At 41.6% G+C, this 22,869-nt stretch overlaps 2 protein-coding genes across 5 annotated transcripts; one reads left to right on the top strand and one right to left on the bottom strand.

The window, feature by feature from the left end:
- Positions 1–19: 19 nt before the first annotated feature.
- Positions 20–8,067, top strand: Akip1 (A-kinase interacting protein 1). 4 transcript variants are annotated; one of them, XM_027942429.2, is made up of 6 exons: positions 20–108; positions 326–553; positions 1,003–1,083; positions 3,770–3,874; positions 5,643–5,723; positions 7,632–8,067. In XM_027942429.2, exons 2-6 carry the CDS (start codon positions 332–334, stop codon positions 7,773–7,775), a joined length of 633 nt encoding a protein of 210 aa, XP_027798230.1. In that variant the 5' UTR covers positions 20–108; positions 326–331; the 3' UTR covers positions 7,776–8,067. The 4 variants fall into 4 exon arrangements, with proteins under 4 accessions (XP_027798230.1, XP_027798229.1, XP_027798231.1 ...); XM_027942428.2 differs by having other exon boundaries at positions 20–113; XM_027942427.3 differs by lacking the exon at positions 20–108 and having other exon boundaries at positions 162–553.
- On the bottom strand, positions 8,053–21,250 carry C9H11orf16 (chromosome 9 C11orf16 homolog). The gene is made up of 5 exons (XM_027942297.2): positions 20,585–21,250; positions 18,945–19,101; positions 17,168–17,402; positions 15,717–16,358; positions 8,053–9,331 (listed from the first exon to the last, which is right to left on the bottom strand). The coding sequence occupies exons 1-5, from the start codon at positions 20,749–20,751 to the stop codon at positions 9,132–9,134; spliced, it is 1,401 nt and encodes a 466-aa protein (XP_027798098.1). The 5' UTR covers positions 20,752–21,250; the 3' UTR covers positions 8,053–9,131.
- Positions 21,251–22,869: the final 1,619 nt, after the last annotated feature.

The following is a 22,869-nucleotide window of genomic DNA, read 5'->3' as shown; positions in this document are numbered from 1 at the left end:
CCCGCCGCCTCGCCCCTCCCCGCCTTCCGCCAATGGTCTGCTGCGCCGGCGCCTGGCGCTCCAGGCCCGCCTCCCTCTCCGGCGGGACGCGTGCGCACTGAGAAGCGGGTCTGGTGAGGGGGTCTCTGCCCTAGGGAGGGGATGCGGAAATGGAGGGGACCAGCGCGCGCAGCCTCGCCCTCTGGCTGGGCGCCCGCTGAGTGCGCGTTGGGGGCGGAAGGGGATCGGTGATCTCCGGGGAGGTCGAGGCCGGGGCTCCCACCCAGAACTGGAGCAGCGTCGCGGCAGCCCGACTGAACCTCTGTGTGTATATATGCCTGCCCAGGGAGACATGGACAACTGTTTCGTCGCGGCGATGCTGACCGGGGTGGACAGACGTTCCCTGCAGCGCTCAGCTAGACTGGGTCAAGAAGTGCTGGAGCGGGCCAAGAGGCGGGCGGTGGACTGGCATTCACATGAGCGCCCCAAAGGCAGCATGGGGATTCTTTCCCGGGAGGGGTCTTACCAAGAAAGACTACTGGCAGCGGGCCCCCAGCCTTTTCTTCCAGTAGAGGTGAGGACCTGGTGCTGGGCGACCAGCCAGTGATTCTGTAGGCGGTGGCCTGCTGGCATCCATGGGCACACCCCACAGAAAGGCCTGAGGGATTCTGCCCGTGTCGGAAAGATGGAAACTATCAGGACAATGAATGGAAAAATCCTTTGAAAAGTCTCCTTTTGACAGATTCTTGTTGGGTAGTTGTAGAACAATGATAGTGCTTGGCCATGGTTGATTAAACAAACAAAAAATTCTCACATAGACACTATATAATATTAGAGGAAAGATAGCAAACTTATTTTTTTAGGTCCTGAATAAATTGCATTTCTATTTTATTGAGTTGAAATTCTTTCTCAGTAAGATCCTTCTTACTGACTTCCAAAAATGAAAAGACTGTTTCCAAAATGGCTTCATTTTGTATCAGGGAATCCTAGGCCTCACTTGTGACTTGCCATTTATTCAAATAGAGAGAAGAAAGGCACCCAACCCTTAGTGCATCCTTCAGAACAATGGCTGAATTCATGGACTATACTTCAAGTCAGTGTGGGGTAAGTTGATGTGAACCAAAGCCATGCCCCTGATCATCAGTGGATGATCACAATGTGGATGTTTCTGGAATTTAGGGAGACTCAGACTCTCCTGAATCTTCTGTTCACCAGGCCTGCACCCAAGTTAGAAGTCATCCAACAAATATTTATTGAATTCCTAACTCTAATTGTTGAGGATACAATAGTGAACAAGCTAGAAAATGTCTCTGCCCTCATTGAGTTTTCAGTCTAGCGTGTATGGGGATATCTGTTGGATTCTAAAACAGGTCAAATTGCAGGGTGTTGCTGTTGTTTTTCAATATTGAACTGAAGATTAAAAAAAAAATAGGATCACTCTGAACTGTAACTGGGCCTCTTTTTTTCAGTTTTCATTGAAATATTATGGGCACAGGCCTATAACTCAAATACTCTGTAATCCCAGCTATTTGGGAGGCTGATGCAGGAGAATTGCAATTTGGATGCTAGCCTGGGCAGCTTAGTGAGACCCTGTCTCAAAAATAAAAAAGGACTGGGGGTATAGCTCAGAAGACACAATCCCCAGTATCACATACACACAACAGCAAAACATGTTGAAACACAAACTGAAACACAGTTGCATTAGATCTTAACCTGTAATGTTTGTTTCAAATCCCTGGTGATCAGACTTTATGTCCCAGTGGGTCCATAAGCAGTTGTTGGTGATAAAAGTGGTTATACAGGACCGATGGAATTTCCTGGTCAGGGGTGTGTGATTTAGTGTCAGGAACTACTTCCCAAGAATCATACCCATGTTCTACCACTGTAATGTCTTTGGCCAGTTAGTCTCTCTCAGTCTTTCCTAAACATATGACAAGAACAATGATACGCTGGAGAAAGTACTTCGGGACCTGAAGCTATTTTAGTTTCCCATCATGAAATTAAGAATTCTAAAATCCTTTCCAGCCTTTACAGTTTATTTCTTTGGTTTCCACTGAGAGGAACAGCAGCAAATTTATCACAAACTCTAGGATGCAGGATTTAGGTGAGGTTTTGGTACCATTCATTGAAATGAGTGAACAAATGTTTTAAAGTCCCTCATCTGGGGCTGGGGTTGTGGCTCAGTGGTAGAGCACTTGCCTAGCATGTGTGAGGCACTGGGTTTGATTCTTAGCACCACATAGAAATAAATGAATAAAATAAGGGTCAGTCAACAACTAAAAGTAATTTTTTTTTTTTAAGTTCCTCTTCTGAAACCTATGCACTTAGGCCATTTTTAAAGTACTTTTTAGGGACTATTGAAGGCAGGCTAGCCAACATTGAGGGAAATCACCTGCAAGGAAGATACTCTCTATCTTCTTGGATTAACACCAAACTGTTGTTTTCTAGCCTTAACATTTTATGAATCTTTTTTGACTCTGAGGATACTTATCTGTAAGGGAAAAGGAAGAGGATTCCTTGTTTTATTGCTTTTTTCATTTCATATATTAAGATAAAAAAAATAAACTCTTAATATTTCTACATCTTTTATAAAAATCATTGTGGAGGCTGGGGTTGTGGCTCACCTAGCACGTGCGAGGCGCTGGTTCGATCCTCAGCACCACATAAAAATAAATAAATAAAATAAAGGTATTGTGTCCAACTGCAACTAAAAAATATTTTTAAAAAAATCATTGTGACCAGAATAAGTATTCCAACCAATGTGATGTTACTCAATATATTTTAATGTTCTCATTTGTACTGAAGTGGTTGTAGAAAAATCCATAACTTTTTAGCTCTATTGTGAAGTGATAAATGCTTGCTTCATGATTTGATAAAAAGAATACAATTTGTCTTTGGTTTGAGGTTTAGCAAATTGGTATTTTTCATGTTGGTTTTCAGTTCATGGTTCAGTTCAAATCTGTTTAGAATAGGTCCAACAGAACCCTTCGGTTTTCTACAGATGTAGGATAGTATTATGGATATGCCTCCACAATTTTGAAGCAGCCCCTACAAGGTATTAGATCCATGTTCTGAGTGCTTTCCCTGGCTTATTCTTCTAGTAATGTGCTTTGGACACTGTCCCTACAGTATGTTCAAAACAAGCAGGCTTGTGATGTCTTCATCATTAGTCATAATCAAGGGCAAATCTGAGGTTAACTTTGAGGGAGGGAAGTAAATAGACAAGAAAAATGTAACTGTTTTCAGATCCTTTGGATTATTATTAAACTGGAGACCTCTCCTTCCACTCCCCTGCATGGGAACCCTAAGGAGAAAGGTTGTATAGCTCTTGGGTTTATGTTTCATTTCCTGCTATATTTCTAAACCTCAAGCAAATGTACCCTTCTTTTCCCATGTCCTTGTCTAAGACTTAGTAAATGGGGAACTGTTCATCAGAACTTGTCAGGGGAGGAAAGGAAAGGGCATCTGTATTTGACATTGAGGCAAAGATGTGAAAAATTATTTAACCTGGCAGAGAACATGGTCCTGCCCAACTTTAATTGGCCAGAGTTCTTGCCCTACTGAGGCAGCAGATGGCAGCAAAGTAATGCCAAATGCAGTTTTCTTCTCTGTAGCCACTTTACATGGCCTAAGGCTTCAGAGGCCTCTCAAAAACCCGTGATTTACTTTTGCTCTCTTGCCTTCCTCCTTAACCATACTTTGCCCAAGCATTGGAGGTTTTATTTATTTATTTACTGAAAAATTGACCAGACTATTTAATTACCCAACATCTTTCACATTACTTCTCTAGAAATATTATTCATCTGTGGCAGAGGAAGGAGGGGCAACCCATGTCTATCGTTATCACAGAGGGAAGTCGGAGCTAGACATGTACTCTTACAGAAGGCATGGTCAGGTATGTGTCTTCAAAACTGTCCTGAATATGCTCTCAGTCTCTCAAGATGTGAGACCTGTTTGGGGGAGTTCCTACTAAACTCTTGGATGCCTGTGTGACTCAGCATTATAGTGCTCAACAGAAAAATATCAACTTGCAGCCTTAGAGAACTTACAGTGTTGAGCATGAAATAGGAATTTGTCTAATCCAAAAGACTGATTTCACTGTAGGCTCTTTAGTTGAACCAGAAATCCTGGGCTAGGGGATTGCTGAATATGCTTAAAAAAAAAAAAGCTTCACATGTCCTTTTCTGCATCAAGGGATAGAAAAGATATTTTTAATAATTACATATCTTATTAAGATAATGATAGTTATCATGTTTTTGGTAATTTTTAAAAAGGAAGTGCAGCCAAGTTCTTTGGCTCACACCTGTAATCTCAGTGACTCAGAGGCTGAGGCAGGAAGATCAGAAGTTTGAGGCCAGCCTCCTGAACTTAGGGAGACCTTGTCTTAAAATAAAAAAACAAAAAGGGCTGGGAATATAGCTGGATTTCCAGCTATTTACTAAGAGCACCCCTGGATTCAATCCCTGTTCTCTCCTACCTCCCCGGACCAAAAAAAAAAAAAAAAGTGTAAGGGAAGGGGGGTCTCAAAATCCTTTTTTGTTTTGTTTTGTTTTTAAGACAGGGTCTTTGGGACTGGGGATGTGGCTCAAGCGGTAGCGCGCTCGCCTGGTACGCGTGCAGCCCGGGTTCAATCCTCAGCACCACATACAAACAAAGATGTTGTGTCTGCCGAAAACTAAAAAATAAACATTAAAAAATTAAAAAAAAGACAGGGTCTCCCTATGTTGTGCATGCTGGTCTTGAATTCCTGGGTTCAAGTGATACTTTTTCTAAAGATAGTAACAGTTACAGGCCTCTCACTCACTACCAACCTGTTCACATGTCAAATTTTGGGGAAGCCAAATGTTCTACTTGTTAAATGGGAGGTGGTGGTGGTAGTTTTCAAGGGGAGAATAGGCATTTTGTTTTTCTTGAATTCCTCTAGTTGTACCCAAAAAACTTAAGTCTGATCCTAATCCTCATGTCAGACTCCTGACTTCTCTGGCATGTGGGTCACCTTGGGGTATCAGAGCAAAGAGTTTTAGGAAAAGTATAGGCAGTGAGCGCAGGGATATGAAGCAGGGCTGAGCACAGACTGGAGGCATCTCGTTTTTTCCTGGGATATGGAGAGCTGTAGGAGTTTGCATCCTGGATTCCCTTTGGGGGCCTCATCAGAGCACCTTAAGTGCACCTGACCTTTTGTTGTTACCTGTTGGGTAGTCATTTCTCTATATATGTAAAATTTAAGTTGTGACTCTAAGGGAATTGGCTCTGTCAGCCTGTTCCCTTCTAGTACCCATACTCCTAGAAGCACAGAAGAGAATACTTTCTGAGCACTGCCTGAGTGTTATCACTTGTGCACTTTCAGTCCTCCCAAAAATCCAAATAGCCCCATGTTATAGTCTAGGAAACTAAAGCTTATTAAAAGAGGTTTATCTATCTGACTTTGGAAATAGTATTTAAATTCAGGCCTTTCTGACTCCAAAGCCCATATAAGGATAAAAAGTAATCATGGTAAGCATCTGACTAAAAATAACTCAGACTTCACTAAAAAGAGCCTTAATAACTTCGATGATAACTTAGAAATAAGTGTACAGAAGAATTCTCCTAATAAGGCCGGAGAAAATTTCTCTTTATAACACATAAGTCAAAGTTTGCGCACTGATCAATATTTGTCTCTTCAGAAAAATGACAGAGAAAAGACATCCCTCAGTTCAGGAAGCATCTATGAAACATTAGCACATGCTGCAGAGTCATCCCAGCCGGTGAGTACAGAGCTGCTAGTGTGCTGTGCTTCACAACCATTGCAATTCCATGAACCATTTGACCTGTTAACTATAGGGCTGTTTGTATTGAATCTGTAGAATTTTCAAGTTGTGATGATTTTACACTCAAGGAAGGTGAACAAAATTTTGGTTCAGTGTAAAGTTGTGTTTTATTGGTATCCTTCTTTCAAAATTTCAGACATGCTCTTTGTGCCTGAATTCATAGCTGTGGTTGGAAAGAATGTGAAGTATTCACATCTCCTTTCCTAAGGCTCAGCTGGGCTGGCACTGGGTCCTGCTGGAATTTCACCATCTGTTCAAGCAGCAGGAGGGCCTGACCTTGCTTGCTTTTATAAAGTGCAACTGTTGCTAAAACTCTGAAACATATACATTTGGTGAGATATCAGGTTCCAAAACATTTAAAAGCATGTTTCCATTTTCTCTAAAAAATGTATAATGATGAGTATTTCATTTTTTGGGTAAATTACTCATTAGTGGGCTGGGGATGTGGCTCAAGCGGTAGCGCCCTCGCTTGGCATGCGTTCGGCCCAGGTTCGATCCTCAGCACCACATACAAACAAAGATGTTGTGTCTGCTGAAAACTAAAAAATAAATATTTAAAAAAAAATTACTCATTAGTTTATGAGCCTCAAAGAATCTTTTGGAACTTGGAAGGGCTGGAATTCTGAGGAAAGGAACTTCAGCATGTTGCTACAATAAATTTCTTTTTGTTTATATTCAGTTTGCTGGGAGTCATGATTTGGAATATAATAGCATTAGTAGCAACTAAGAATATTCTGTTTCTAGTACAAATATAAATCATTAGGCTTAGATGCCTCCATCATTGCTGATTTTAGGTGATGCTAATCTTCCTGATGTTCTTTAGTGTTGGAGTCACAGATATAGTCTTACCCCAGTGTTAATCTTAATTACAGAGCATCTTTTTATAATTAGGGCATTGTCATATATATTCACATTTGTTAAATAATAGACCTCCAGTTTTGCAGTAACTGGGAATACAAGGATATAACATAAAATAACTTTTGTAAAGTCAGCTTCAAATCTATCTGAAGGCCAAGGCAGGGAGAGTTTCATAAATATTTATTCTTGCTGGTGGATTTGCTGGTGGTCAGTAGTTTCATTTTTCCTGGTGTATCTCCTTCTGAATATTCACCAAACATAAATGAGCATCATAGCTGACACTTTGCTGTTACTGGCTCTTTTCTGGTTTGTGACTTCTATCTTTTTGCCTTCTTTACTGAAACCATTTTCTGCCTGCACACCTGCCATGATCCACTTCCCAACCATGTATGAAGTTTATTTCATAAAATGATTTGCACTCAGATCAGCTCTAAACTCATTAACTCCAGCTTCCAGCGTAGAACCATTCCTCCAGCTACTTGCTGCTTCAGTGACATCCATTCATATTGTTTTTAGCTTTAGGAGAAAAGAAGTGCTTAATCTTCTTGATAACAAATTTAGCAAAACACAATAAAAAAGAATGTTTCCCATTATCCTAGGGACCTTGTCATTACTGTCAATCTCTGCTTACAAGTGCAAAACAATGACCATTAGTCTGTCCCTCTGCCTAATTCTTACCCCAACTAGAGTGTTCTTTTATAATCCTTCATATTTCTATAACACTTTAACATTCACAAAGTGTTTTCTGCTTATTTGTGAGGTGGATATTATCACAACTTTCGAAATAAGGAAACAAGCTTAAGGAAAGGCTGAGGTTTATCTAAATGACATTGCTATTGTATGACCAAACTGAGCCTTGAAAACAGAACTTCTATCTCCTCCATCAGTCCTTTATTCCATCATACCTCTGGCACAAAGGTAGCCTAGTGGAGGTGCTGTGTTGGCATTGAGATATAAATTCTTTATGGTGTCTTCTTTTCCTTTCAGGCTGAGAACATCTCAAAGGACCTCTACATAGAAGTATATCCAGGGACCTATTCTGTCACTGTGGGCTCAACTGCCTTGACCAAGAAGACTCATGTAGTAGCAGTTGATTCAGGACAAAGTGTGGACTTGGTCTTCCCTGTATGATGTTGGCCTTCACTGCTATCACATCACTCTTTTTTAAGTAGCAAGGAGAATAAAGTCACCATATGATTTTCTTAAAAACTACACATTAATCCTGCTTTTAGTGCTGACTGTAGAGGCCAGCCTTCTTGGGAACTGGAATCTGTCTCTTTCAGTCCCATTTTAACTTGAGAGTCCCCCATCCTCCTTTGCCTAAAAGTAATAATGTGATGATGCTGTCTGAACAGTTTTTACTACTAGCTTTCCAAGTAAAGTCTAATTATGATAATAAAGGGAAAGATTTGGAAACAGAGAATTCATTTTATTGCTATTAAAAAGAGGTCAATGTTCCCCATGTACAACTGTAGGTTTTATGAAAAGACAGCAGAGATGCTGTGGAGACATTTGCCCAAAGCAGGTCTACTATGGGTCTTCCAAAGTGGCCTCTGTGGAAGTGGCATTCTCAAGCAGTGCCACCAGACAGAGCCACTGGCTCCTGTGCCCCTTATGAGTGGTGCCTTCCTGCTGCTCATCTGCAGGGAAGTCTTAATGGGGTGAAGATGCTGCTGCTTACTTGATTCTCACCTGCAGCCTGTGTTCTACCTTCCATTGAAGAAGGTCTTGTCAGCCACTCTTTATAACTCTTCGTTAGGTATTTACCATCATAATCCTTTGAAAGAAAAATCCTGAGTCTCATGCTAAAATTCTAAGGATCAAGGGCTGGGGTTGTAGCGCAGTGGTAGAGCACTTGCCTTGCACACATGAGGCACTGGATTCAAACCTCAGCACCACATAAAAATAAAAATAAAGCTATTGTGTACATCTACAACTAAAAAAAATATATTTTTAAATATTTTAAAAATTTTAAGGATCAAAAATCACTGGATTTAAATCCAAGAATCATTTGGATTTAATTTTTTAAAAAGTCATTGATATATCCCAAGACTTTATATCACACCAACAGCCTATTGAATCATATCATTTTGAACATAGCTAATCTTTCCTTAGGAAAAATGCTACATATTATCTGACAAAAATAAAGTTTTAAATAGATCTATAATAGCACTCCTGCAAGGAACAGACTCACCTAGACAGAAGGCCTACTAAAGCACACCTGTGTCTAATGTCATGGGACAGCATTATTTAAATGGAGAGCCTTCCTTGTACCTCCCTTCCCACAAGAAACTGATGATGAGTTTCATGGTTTCTATAAGCCTTCTGAAATTATATACAAAATTATGAATACAATTTTCTGGAAAAGGGAGCCCTGGGTTTTAAAACTCACACAGTGATTGTGACTCCAGACAGATTGAACTATGTAAGGAGCCCCTGAAATGACCCTTCTCAGCCATTCTGCTTTACCTAGACCACCCAGGGCTTTTAGTTTGAATTCTTGGGAATTCTTGTCCCTTGGATGTGTCCCTGACTTAGTTTTCTATGTTCAGCTTCCTCTGGCAGGGTCTGCAGTGGCTTCATATTGGTTGCTTTCAGGGTCAGCTCCTTGGTAGTCCTCACTACTGCAGTTTGTACTTTCTGCTGTTTGTTGTCCTTCTCTTTCCAGATGTTGCAACCTCTTGTTCCTAAATAAAAAATAATTAGATATGGTGAATATGCTACAATTTTGATGAGATTGGTCTTTATGACAAGTGGAACTACATTAAGGGTCACTGAACTTAAGCATCTGTAAGCTGCTGGTATTATTCTGTATCTTTATTTTTATTTATTTATTTATTTTTTATTGTTGGTTGTTCAAAACATTACATAGTTCTTGATATATCATATTTCACACTTTGATTCAAGCGGGTTATGAACTCCCATTTTTACCCCATATACAGATTGCAGAATCACATCAGTTACACATCCATTGATTTACATATTGCCATACTAGTGTCTGTTGTGTTCTGCTGCCTTTCCTATCCTCTACTATCCCCCCTCCCCTCCCCTCCCCTCTTCCCTCTCTGCCCCCTCTACTGTCATTCATTTGTCCCCCTTGTATTATTTTTCCCTTTCCCCTCACTTCCTCTTGTATGTACTTTTGTATAACCCTGAGGGTCTCCTTCCATTTCCATGCAATTTCCCTTCTCTCTCCCTTTCCCTCCCACCTCTCATCCCTGTTTAATGTTAATCTTCTTCTCATGCTCTTCGTCCCTACTCTGTTCTTAGTTACTCTCCTTGTATCAAAGAAGACATTTGGCATTTGTTTTTTAGGGATTGGCTAGCTTCACTTAGCATAATCTGCTCTAATGCCATCCATTTCCCTGCAAATTCTATGATTTTGTCATTTTTTAATGCAGAGTAATACTCCATTGTGTATAAATGCCACATTTTTTTAATCCATTCGTCTACTGAAGGGCATCTAGGTTGGTTCCACAGTCTTGCTATTGTGAATTGTGCTGCTATGAACATCGATGTAGCAGTGTCCCTGTAGCATGCTCTTTTTAGGTCTTTAGGGAATAGACCGAGAAGGGGAATAGCTGGGTCAAATGGTGGCTCCATTCCCAGCTTTCCAAGAAATCTCCATACTGCTTTCCAAATTGGCTGCACCAATTTGCAGTCCCACCAGCAATGTACAAGTGTACCCTTTTCCCCACATCCTCGCCAGCACTTGTTGTTGTTTGACTTCATAATGGCTGCCAATCTTACTGCTCAAGGGAACCATACACCAACAAGACATAACAATCATAAATATATATGCCCCTAACAATGGTGCAGCTATGTTCATCAAACAAACTCTTCTCAAGTTCAAGAGTCTAATAGACCACCATACAATAATCATGGGAGACTTCAACACACCTCTCTCACCAATGGACAGATCTTCCAAACAAAAGTTGAATAAGGAAACTATAGAACTCAATAACACAATTAATAACTTAGACTTAATTGACATATATAGAATATACTACCCAACATCAAGCAGTTACACTTTTTTCTCAGCAGCACATGGATCCTTCTCAAAAATAGATCATATATTATGTCACAGGGCAACTCTTAGACAATATAAAGGAGTAGAGATAATACCATGCATCTTATCTGATCATAATGGAATGAAACTGAAAATCAACGATAAAAGAAGGAAGGAAAAAGCATACATCACTTGGAGAATGAACAATAGGTTACTGAATGATCAATGGGTTATAGAAGACATCAAGGAGAAAATTAAAAAATTCTTAGAGATAAATGAAAACACAGACACAACATATCGGAATCTATGGGACACATTGAAAGCAGTTCTAAGAGGAAAATTCATTGCGTGGAGTTCATTCCTTAAAAAAAGAAAAAACCAACAAATAAATGATCTCATACTTCATCTCAAAATCCTAGAAAAAAGAAGAGCAAAACAACAGCAAAAGAAGTAGAAGGCAAGAAATAATTAAAATCAGAGCTGAAATTAATGAAATCGAAACAAAAGAAACAATTGAAAAAATTGACAAAACTAAAAGTTGGTTCTTTGAAAAAATAAACAAAATCGACAGACCCTTAGCCATGCTAGCAAAGAGAAGAAGAGAGAGAACTCAAATTACTAGCATACGGGATGAAAAAGGCAATATCACAACAGACACTTCAGAAATACAGAAGATAATAAAAAATTATTTTGAATCCTTATACTCCAATAAATTAGAAGATAGTGAAGGCATAGATAAATTTCTTAAGTCATATGATCTGCCCAGATTGAGTCAGGAAGATATAGACAACCTAAACAGACCAATATCAATTGAGCAAATAGAAGAAACCATCAAAAGACTACCAACTAAGAAAAGCCCAGGACTGGATGGGTATACAGCAGAGTTTTACAAAACCTTTAAAGAGGAACTAATACCAATACTTTTCAAGCTACTTCAGGAAATAGAAAAAGAGGGAGAACTTCCAAATTCATTCTACGAGGCCAACATCACCCTGATACCTAAACCAGACAAAGACACTTCAAAGAAAGAAAACTACAGACCAATATCTCTAATGAACCTAGATGCAAAAATCCTCAATAAAATTCTGGTGAATCAGATACAAAAACATATCAAAAAAATTGTGCACCATGATCAAGTAGGATTCATCCCTGGGATGCAAGGCTGGTTCAATATACGGAAATCAATAAATGTTATTCACCACATCAACAGACTTAAAAATAAGAACCATATGATCATCTCGATAGATGCGGAAAAAGCATTCGACAAAGTACAGCATCCCTTTATGTTCAAAACTCTAGAAAAACTAGGGATAACAGGAACATACCTCAATATTGTAAAAGCAATCTATGCTAAGCCTCAGGCTAGCATCATTCTGAATGGAGAAAAATTGAAGGCATTCCCTCTAAAATCTGGAACAAGACAGGGATGCCCTCTCTCACCACTTCTGTTCAACATAGTTCTCGAAACACTGGCCAGAGCAATTAGACAGACGAAAGAAATTAAAGGCATCAAAATAGGAAAAGAAGAACTTAAATTATCACTATTTGCAGATGACATGATTCTATACCTAGCAGACCCAAAAGGGTCTACAAAGAAACTATTAGAGCTAATAAATGAATTCAGCAAAGTGGCAGGATATAAAATCAACACGCATAAATCAAAGGCATTGCTGTATATCAGCGACAAATCCTCTGAAATGGAAATGAGGACAACCACTCCATTCACAATATCTTCAAAAAAAATAAAATACTTGGGAATCAACCTAACAAAAGAGGTGAAAGACTTATACAATGAAAACTACAGAACCCTAAAGAGAGAAATAGAAGAAGATCTTAGAAGATGGAAAAATATACCCTGTTCATGGATAGGCAGAACTAACATCATCAAAATGGCAATATTACCAAAAGTTCTCTATAGGTTTAATGCAATGCCAATCAAAATCCCAACAGCATTTCTTGTACAAATAGAGAAAGCAATCATGAAATTCATATGGAAAAATAAAAGACCCAGAATAGCAAAAACAATGCTAAGCAGGAAGTGTGAATCAGGCGGTATAGTGATACCAGACTTCAAACTATACTACAGAGCAATAGTAACAAAAACAGCATGGTACTGGTACCAAAACAGGCGGGTGGACCAATGGTACAGAATAGAGGACACAGAAACCAATCCACAAAACTACAACTATCTTATATTTGATAAAGGGGCTAAAAGCATGCAATGGAGGAAGGATAGCATCTTCAACAAATGGTGCTGGGAAAACTGGAAATCCATATTCTGTATCTTTAAAGAGAAATAAACTTTGTTAATCACTTCTGGCCATTATTTTTTTGAGGAAAGGTCATTATCTAATACCCAAATTTGGAGTTGGGAGGGAAGAAGTTATCAGAGTTCTTTTAAACAGCCAATAGAGGAAACAAATTAACCAGTTGCCTCTAATTGAAGAAGCTTCTACTCCTTCACTAATCAATAACATTGATTACAAAGGAAAGATAGTAGGCTGATGGTTTTAAAAAATAAGTTTTAAGAAGTTGAATAATGGGCTGGGGTAGTGGCTCAATGGTAGAGTGCTTGCCTAGCACATATGAGGCACTGGGTTCAATTCTCAGCACCACATAAATAAATAAAGGTATCGTGTTCATCGACAATTTATTTTAAAAAAAAGAGTTAAATGAGACAAAAATCTAATGGAACTTCTGTGGAACAGAAGAACAATCTAAAAAGGGAGGAATTCTTAAATTTTTTAATATTGCAGATTGAATCCCGTTTCAGTCTTCAGGGAAGCGAGCACCATGAGGGATGGCAACCCACAATCTGCCTCCCTAGGATTTCTGGGATCAGTGACCTCTTGCTGCCTATGCTGAAAGAAACTAAGAGGTTTCATAAGAGGCAGGCTGAAGACCATCAAGCTTTAGTGTTTGACCGCACTGAGATCAAATGCTGTCAGATCAAATACTGTCAGATCAAGTACTGATATCTAGTACTGATTAAATACCAATCATTTAGGAGAAGCAAAGCAGCACATTTTCTTTAAAGTCTGGAGGGGAGAATAAAGCTGTAATTTGTCATTGTTTCCAGCCGTGGTCTATACATGGTTTGATACACTTCAACTTTTCTACTTAGCTGACAGTCAGTATTGCATCTGTGACAAGGGCTGGGGATGGCCCCCTTCTCAAGGCCCCATCTCAGGCCTGCTGTCCAAAGATTAGGGAACATGCCTGATGATGCTCAGGGTTCAGACCTGGAATTAACTTTCCCTGAGGCATAGCAAAAGAAACAGTACTTAAAAAGATAGTATATTTATCTTCTTTACAGTCAATTATTAGAATTGGGGGGTAATGGATTGAATCTGTTTAAAATGTATTGATGGGGAGAGAGACTAAATATAGGTTTTAAGTGACTTTGGGCAGTGGAGATAAGAGTGGTGAATGTGTAGAGCCAGGGAAAATTTGGATTTTAATTTGGAACCATTCTAGAGATTGCCATGGAGCAAGCCACAGCCGCAGAATGCAGACATGGTAACTGAGGCCTGACTACCATGTAGCCTCTGGTCGCCCTTTTATTGTTCCCTTCTCTTGTGCTAGGCCTGGTGCTATCTCAATTGTTCCCACCAACTTTTCTGTTGGATAAGTACAGATTTTGTTTCTCCAGGCTGTGCTGAAGCAAGAGACAGTAGAAGCTATGGAAAAGTTTGTACAAAAACAATTTTGGCACCATTTTTTTATGTTATCACTCATTGGGAGGGCAGATCTTAGAGCTGTTTCCAAGTAGCTGTTGCCAAGGCTTACCATTGTGAGAACAGAGTGATCCATTTCATCGAAGTTCAAGGCCTTTCCCCTCCACCTTATATTTTCAATACACAGTTTCCTCTTGGAGAGAGGAGGAAGATCTCAGCTGACCATAAGTGAATTGTTATGCTTCTGTTTCCCTATCAGAGGTGGGGAAAAGATCCCACAGCTTGGAAACCTGAGAAAGCTGCAACCCTCATAAAATACAACTACAGCTGACTGATATACACTCCCACCTATGCCAAAAACCAGGGGTTCAGAGGAGTCACCCAAGAAAGTTTCTTTTTGAAAAAATAATTTCTCAACTTTCTGGAGGTAAAAACTTATAAAGCCCTTACCCCTGGGGCAAGAGTGACATCCTCATGGGCTGAGCAGTCCTTCTAGCTGAGCTATCCTAGAAATAAGGCAATGGCTCCAAATAAGGACTCCCTGTGAGTCCCATTGTGGGCAGTGGCTAGAGACCCCTAAGCCCTTAGCAGTGATGTTCTTTAGTGCTCACAGTATGCCTGCCCCAGATGCCTCTGCAATGAACATTAAATCAGTGTCTCCAGGGCTCCAAGAATCTAGCCTAAGGCTGGGCTTATCCAGGCCCCCTTCTCCACACAGCTCTGCCAATTGACCTAGGCTTCTGTTCTTTCTAGGCCCTATTAGGAATTTAGATAGAATGGGTCTGGAGCAGATTAATAATATGCTGCTTCTCAAATACATCAAGCCATGTCATAGTCCTCAGTTCGAAGTAAAGAAGCTTGGGAATGGCAGCATGACAATTTAGCATGGTTTCCTCTATTAGTTGTAAAGAATTGCATGAGGTCGTGCTTTGTCCTTCCCATTTTGACTTACTATGGGGCTCATCTGGAGAATGTGGCCTGATGACCAATGTTTTTAAGGACCTATTTCTATGCTTCTCATGGCCTCAACTCAAATCTCAACACCTGGAGGCATTTTTAACTGTTCAACTAGAGAAAAATCAAGGCCTCCAGGGGAAAAAAAAGGAGGGAGCAAACATGGACAATGGCAGTTTCCTCTCAAAAGAGATTGGTAAAGAAAGAAAAAAATATCAAACCTTAGCACAAAGGATAGCCCATCCTTCCTCTCTCAGTTTAAATGGAACCCTATAACTTCTGTCTTCTCATAGTCTCCCCTTCCACTTGGCTGGTCTCCAAAGTATTACTCCCAAGCCCAACAGAGTGGACAGGTGCATCCAATTGCTAAGACACACATGGATGGGGAGCCTCAGACCTATCTTGGAAGACAACGCAGTGCCTTTGGTTTACCTGGTTTCCCAGGACGTGGTTCAGATCCATTCCTCCTCCAATACCTCCACTCAGGCTGGCAGGGGCCACTCTGCCTCCAACACTTCTCAGGAAGGATGGGGTCAGTGTTGACTGCGCTGTTCACCATCAGTTTCTGGGGAAGGCCCATCTCCAGCTCATTATCTGACTCTTCACAAGAAGAAGGGGAGGAGGAAGAAACAGCCATGGGAGCATGCACTGCTACTGCCTCCTCTTTAGAACCCTCCAGAGGCAAAAGTTGTGCTGTGGGCTTCAGTCCTGACTCCAGGAATTCCCTGGCTGTGATCTCTGAAGTCCTAGTTAGAGGCCACCAGGTGGGGCCCATCAAGGAACAGCAGCAGAAGCAGCCCTGGCACAGCAGCCGGCAGCAGGCATGGGGTTGGCAGGGAGGGCACAGGAAAGGAGCATCCAGAGGAGGCAGGTTGGTGGTGCATCCAGTGACTGGCCCCAACAGAGAGCAGCAAGGGGCCCAGAGGAGCGGACTGAGGTCCTCCCTGGTGCAAGGCCAGTGCAGCCTCTCCACAACCTTCTTCCAGGCAGCAGGGGGCACCCACCTGACCCCACCTTGAGGTACTTTAGCTGTCTTGCCATTCCAGAAGTGAACAGTGATTTCTTCCTTTGATGCTAAATAACAGAAAAAAACAACATTTTGTTACAATTACCTCTTCTTTGGGTTAGAATAATAAGAGTTCTCCCATCCACAAAGGCAAAAAGCCTCAGCTGAATTCTCTGCTCTGTTGCCTGGATCCTCACACACCCTTCTCTGAGATCCTGTTCAAGTGTTGGCGCCTGAGAAAGCTGTAGCCCTCATAAAATACAACCTCAGCTGACTGATAAACACTCCCACCCATGCCAAAAACCAGGGTTCAGAGGAGTCACCCAAGAAAGTTTCTCTTTGAAAAAATAATTTCTCAACTTTCTGGGGGTAAAAACTTATAAAGCCCTTACCCCTGAGGCAAGAGTGACATCCTCATGGGCCCCTGATCACCACTTCCTTATAGACCTGTGGGCTTCAGTCCTAGACCCTAGAGGACTTGGTGAGGGATGAATGGTGACTCCTGGTGTGAATCCAGGAATAATCCCACCACACTGTGGTTCAGCTAATGGTAGTTGGGAGTTATTTTCCCTAAAATATAAAAGTTATGAACATGCATCTGTTGCTACCCCCAAGTTAAGCAGCAAGTGATGGCATAAAGATTCTTTTTTAAAAAATATTTTTTAGTTGTAGTTGGATACCATACCTTTATTTTATTTATTTATTTTTATGTGGTGCTGAGAATCGAACCCAGTGCCTCACACATGCTAGGCGAGCACTCTACTGCTGAGCCCCAGCCCCAAGATTCTTTCTTTAATGGCTTTCAGTCTATATGCTCTGGCTTTATCCCCAGCCTGGCTCCTTCTGGGGACTGATGGGTCAGAGAAGCTTCCCTTACCTCTCTGAGGATCTTTTGTCTCCAAGCCTAAGAGAACAGTGCCAGGACCATACCGCTGTCGGTCTGCCTCCCAGGGTGCCAGCACCTTGTCCCCAGGTTGCAGTGAATAGTCTCTGGATGGTGAGAGTTGAATGACATCTTCTTCTAAGACCACACTCTGCTTCTGGGGTGGCAGGTTTGGGCACATTACAAGGGGAACTTCATATTCCACAAGCAGAATCCCCTGCTTTTCTAACTATGGGAAAGACAACAGAGTAAGATTTGGCATTAGAAAGTACAATAGGGAGCACCCAGATTCCCTACAATGACCCAGAACCAGGCCAAGGTTCTTCCTTACCAAGAGTAAGGACCCTTCAAATAAAGGTCAGGACTGGGGCAGTGCTGCTTAGAGATGAAAGAAGTGGAGACAGGGAGGGTAATGGGACTATTGTTCTCTCTACTTCCTGCAATGGGCAACCCTTATTTATTACCACATTCTGTCTTTCTCTTTCTGTTCTCTTATTTTTCTTTCCTCCAACCAAATATTTGGTCTACAATTCCCAGGAGTAACCTGGGTTCTCTGGACTTTTCTCTCCTTCCAATACTGCCAAATGTGTTCCAGAGTCTAAAACCAACTGGGGATAGTTCATCATTGATTTATGAGGCCCACATGGGCTAGGTGTGATTGTGGCCAGAGGGCAGTCCCCAAGCTACCAGCAGCAAGAGGGAAGGTTTAAGTAAATAAATAGTATACAACAGAAAAAGTACTTCAGCTAATTCAAAATAGAAGTTGGTTTGAGTACTCAATATGATTTTGAAGAGAAAATCAAGTTATAAATAATTTAAACCAATCACAAAACAGGACCTGTATAGTAGCAAAATTCTGCTAACATTTGAATTGATCTACTAGTTGCTTGAAAATAGTAAAATGACTTCTGATTGGAAATCCTATAATTCATATTTTTTGAGAATTCACATTATCCTCCTTCCATCAATTTACAAAGTCTGACTTTGAAAAGTCCCAAAGAGGTAAGAAGCCCCTGAAGTAAAGTCCAGATCAGGTTCCTAGTGTGCCAGGAATGAGCCTCTGTGTGCAGGAACAGGAACCCACGTGTGCCTAAAGGCATGTTTTTCTCCTTTTCTCTAGGCAAGTGGCAACAATTCAATACACTGATTTTCCTGAGCAAAGTACTTTAAATGTACATTTTCTTTACTGTTATGTGTTGAATTGTGTTTCCCTTTCTCCAAAATTCACCATCTCATAATATGACTTTTTTTGGGAAGGGATATGATTATTACAGGTTAAAATTAGTTAAGATGAGGTCATAATAATCATGGAAGGTCCCCAACCAATGTGACTGATGTTCTTATAAAAGAGGGAAATTTGGACAGAAACATGCTCAGGGAAAACGCCATATGAAGTTGAAGGCTGAGATCAGTGTGATGCAAGCCAAGGAATATCAAAGACTACTAGCAAACACTGAAGCTAGGAGAGGGGCAGGAAACAGATTATTCCTTAGAGCCCTTAGAAAGAACCAAATGCTGCCAATACCTGGACTTCAAGAAATGTGAGACAACTGACTTCTATTATTTAAGCTGCTCAGTTTGTGTGCACACAGCTCTAGCAAACTAATATGCTCACTGATACTCTATGTTCACTTCTACAGTCTGGCTATGGGAGACCTGTGCTTATCTAAGAAACTGAACTGCTGGACACACTTAGTAGCTAAGACTAATCAGATAGAATAGGATCACCTAGAGGAGTGTACTAGGGGGATGCTGGGAGTCAGGGACTTGCCTCTGGAGCTGCCTTTATTTGAGCCAGGTAATAAAAGCCATCTGGTTCCCTTCTAGCCAGGACCCAAGTGTCAGTGGCACCTCCAACTCTTCCCAGCCATCCAGGCCCCTGCCATGCTGGGTCAGCAATGTGGAGATACTGGTGATAAGAAGAATACCTGGAAAAAAGCAAATTTAGGGGGATGAACAACAACCTCCAAAACATTAAGGACCACTTTTCACAGATCTGAGGAGTGCCAAGGCGTGTGAATTCACATTAGCGTATGTGGAATAGTAATCCATGAGGAATGTGGCTATCTATGACTTCTAGTAAGATAAGGTAAGCTTTTTGGGAAGGACAAATGGTAAGGACAGTGAAGGGAACCATAATTTTTAAATTGGAAATAGTTCCAAGATAACCAAAACATAATTATCCTTGATACATTCAAATTAATTAATGTTTGTTCTGAAACTAAAAATACAGACCAGAAAAGGGTACCACGAGGTAAACCCTAAAGCTATATATGAGATTTCAGAATGAGGAAAGGAAGTGTAGACTGCAATGCCAAAGGAGCAAAGTTGTAAAGCACTTGGCATTAGGGGCTCAGAAGGATGAATTAGTGCAGGAGCAGAGGCAGCACAGAGGAGCTGCCTAAGGTGCTGTGGTGCAGAAAAGGAGAGGCCAGTGCAGAAAAGGAGCGGGTGGGCAGGGCCAGCTGGTATGGGGGAGCTGTTGCCTGAGGGTTAAGGTTTTTAAAGAAACTGTTTTGTAGACAACAATGAACACAAAGATGCTTAATTTGGACTTAAACAGGATGGTAGAAATAGGTGAATCGAAAAAAGGAGCACTAAAAGTCTGTTGCTAACCCAGGCAGACTAATAATGTTCAGTAGCATGGACTGATCCCTGGAATTTACACAATTTGTAACAGCTATAGGCTGAGGTTGCTTGGCCCCTTTGTAGTCACACTTTAAACAAATGACTGAGGATATTATTCAGAAAAATCCTGAACAGTTGAGGATTTTCAATTGTCTTATAAGCCCCTCAGCTGTGTGCTCAGTTAATCTCTGCACTTCAGTTACTGCTCAGCAGATAAACACGGAAAGTGCCTTGCATATAAGTAGCTCAATGTATGTTAGTGTTTTCCTCCTTCCTCCAACCCAGAGGTGGGACTTCTGGGAGTAAACCTGTTTTTTCCTTCACAAAACTTAACCCTGATGACAATTGAAATTCATATAGGATGAATACTGAGGGGATCTGGGGAGAACCTAGATATACCACTTTAGTTGTTGGTTTTAGAAATTCTAAGTCTCATTGCCACAGCAAGTCTTATAGTTGATGGCAAAATGAGTTAGAAACTTTGGAACTGGTCATCGCTGAAAGCCTTCTCTCACAGATGCCAATTGTGAAAGCCACAATTAGAGTGAGAAGCCACTAAGGTAAAGCCCAGGGAAGGACAAAAGCCAGGCAACCTGGGTCACTGGTAGTACCACTTAGGCCAGGGTAATATAGACTTATACCCCACACAACAGGCCAAACAGTAAAGAGCCCTGTCAGCCTACACAGAAAGCAAGTTCTCTCCTCATGAGACTCCATCTAGAACTAAGAACAAAGGGAAAAGAAAACAGCCACCACTCCCTCCAGAGTTGCTGATGCTGGTACCTTGTGAGAGCATGGTGCCTGGGGATGTAGGGTGCTCGGAGGGCAAAGGGGCAGGTGAAGGAGAGATCCCAGAATGGAGCAGCACAGTTACAGCCAGGGGTCTTCAGTGTTGTGGCCACACTGCAATATTTGGGCAAAGGCATTCCGAGCTGGGTAGAGGATTGCATGGCCTTCCGAGAGACCACCTGGAACAAGCACCAGCGTTACTAGAGCTACAGCCCACAGCCCAGCAAAGGGCACCTGGTGTGGGGGGGACTCACCTCCAGATTAGCTGTCTCAGGGACAGCTGCATCCTTGTCCCTCCATCACCCACAAGACCCCCAGTTCTTCTTTGGATCATCTGTCTCAGAAACCTCAGCTCAGGAGATAGGAGGGGTTGTAAGAGCAGGAATTGTGGTTTTAGAGAAACCAGCTTTAAATCCTTAGGCTGGGTGCTCACTTAACCTCGGCAGACATGGAAAGCAGCTGACTATAAGCTCAGTATGTTTTTTCTTTCTTTTTTCTCCCCAGTGGCAGGGATAAGCCCACTCTTCTCTTCACAAACTCTAACCCTGATGACAAACTACCCCAACCCCAGCCAAAAACTCCCTTCCTAACCTGGCTACCTGTTGGAGCTGAGTTCTCAGGGTCAGAGCCACAGTTGCCACTCAGGACTCAAGATCAAACTTAGCTGCTTCAGCCCACCAGAGCCCTGTTAGAATCAGTCCTGCCCTTTATAGTTTTAACTCCAAAGGGACTTACTCACAGCTTGAAACCCAGCCTCTGCCTCAGTCTCAGATACCTTCTGACAGTTGGGGCCCAGTGCTTCAGCCCAACTGACTCTTGGTTGCCCAGCAGGTTGCCATGGATGCAGTCTGCAAGGAATGCTGTAGGCCAGTGAGAGCACTGAGCATGTGCAGAGGGATGAAGGAAGGCCATAGGAGACAGGGAAGAGGAAAGAAGGCCTATTCTCAATCTTTGTCTTTGAGGATAGGGAAAAGAGAGGAGGAGTGAAAGACAGTGTGACCCCAATTTCCAAAAGCTCGGGCTTCACTACTGCCAGAAGAGTCAGTCACTCACAGTGGGAAGCCCCCACGGATCCAGGGGAGTCATGTGAGGAGGGAGCTGACCCCTAATGAGACTCAGTGCTTTTGATCTAACTCTACCCTAAACAGAAAGGAGGCTGGGGTGGGGGAAGCCACTGGCTGGCCTAAGGACTCCAAGAATTTTTCAAGGTTTAAAACAAAATAACCAAAGGTGTGGTTATGCTTGAAACAGACAGGACTTTACTGAAGAGCAGAGGTGTGGTAACCATTAGGAATACAGGGAGTGGACACTGGTGACCAAAGGAACAGAAGTCTAGATTCTGCTCTTGTTTGAATATCCATAGGAAGAGGCTTATTTTGAGGAATCTCACAGTTACTGTGCACTGATGGTGTCTGGCCCTGTGTTGAGTAGCTAAAAAATATATAGGGAATTTGTGGATATCTCCCCTACATCCATTCCCTCCTTCCATGGGTTCTTGTTTCTGTCTGCAGATCCCTATACACAGAGAAGTAGACTGTACTCCCAGCTCCAGGTGTGTCAGCACATTCATGTTCCTGGTCATAGGGGTTCATTAGGCATGGTATGTTCCTCTCCAATCAGAAGGGATCTCAAGACTTTTTTCTGGGAATCCTGGGTTATAGACTTTTTCTTTCTTCCTGTGTACAAATAAGAAGGCACATGATAGCCTTTGGGGGACACCAAAGCTATTTCCAGGGAAAGTCAGAATAGACCTATAAAAAATAGGTCCTTGGTGACAATGTTGAGTCCTTCAGTTATATGAGCCTATAAAGTCCCTTTCTTGGTTATGCCAATCTAGACTGGGTTTTTTTCTTGCTTGCAACCCAAATTATCTTAAGTGATGATTGCACACAACACATAATTTTGTAGTTACAAGAATAACTGTAGCCCAGGCCCATATACTTTAAAGGCTGAATTACTTGGCACATAGAGTCTAAAAAAGACTGATGAAGGCTGCCATTGAGGGGAGTCCTGAATAAGACAATGGAATTTCAATGGTGGAGGGGGAAAGGAGAATAATCTAGATTAGGTAGGAGGCAAGAAAAAGCAAAGAATACGCTTGAAAGACTGTGGTTTGCTTTAACTTTCAAGAAATCTTTAAATTTTTTAAAAGTTGTCAATAGATCTTTATTTATTTATATGTGGTGCTGAGAATTGAACCCAGTGCCTCACATCTGCTAGGCAAGTGCTCTACAACCCCAGCCCTGTGGTTTGCTTCTGACAGGGTATGTGTCCTATCC

The sequence above is a fragment of the Marmota flaviventris genome, chromosome 9, assembly GCF_047511675.1.
Source record: "Marmota flaviventris isolate mMarFla1 chromosome 9, mMarFla1.hap1, whole genome shotgun sequence".
Taxonomy (NCBI): domain Eukaryota; kingdom Metazoa; phylum Chordata; class Mammalia; order Rodentia; family Sciuridae; genus Marmota; species Marmota flaviventris.
Note: the sequence above shows the minus strand (reverse complement) of the source record. Positions and strands in the feature narration are given on the sequence as shown.

Bases quoted from the DNA above. Each gene is read 5' to 3' on its own strand.
- Akip1 (XM_027942427.3), top strand. From the start codon at position 314: ATGCCTGCCCAGGGAGACATGGACAACTGTTTCGTCGCGGCGATGCTG. The intron at 554-1,002 runs GTGAGGACCTGG...TTATTCAAATAG, and splicing joins AGCCTTTTCTTCCAGTAGAG to AGAGAAGAAAGGCACCCAAC. The intron at 1,084-3,769 runs GTAAGTTGATGT...TTACTTCTCTAG, and splicing joins ATACTTCAAGTCAGTGTGGG to AAATATTATTCATCTGTGGC.
- C9H11orf16 (XM_027942297.2), bottom strand. From the start codon at position 20,751: ATGCAATCCTCTACCCAGCTCGGAATGCCTTTGCCCAAATATTGCAGT. The intron at 19,102-20,584 runs GTACCAGCATCA...GCTTTTTTCCAG, and splicing joins AGGCACCATGCTCTCACAAG to GTATTCTTCTTATCACCAGT. The intron at 16,359-17,167 runs GTAAGGGAAGCT...TCTGTTATTTAG, and splicing joins GACAAAAGATCCTCAGAGAG to CATCAAAGGAAGAAATCACT.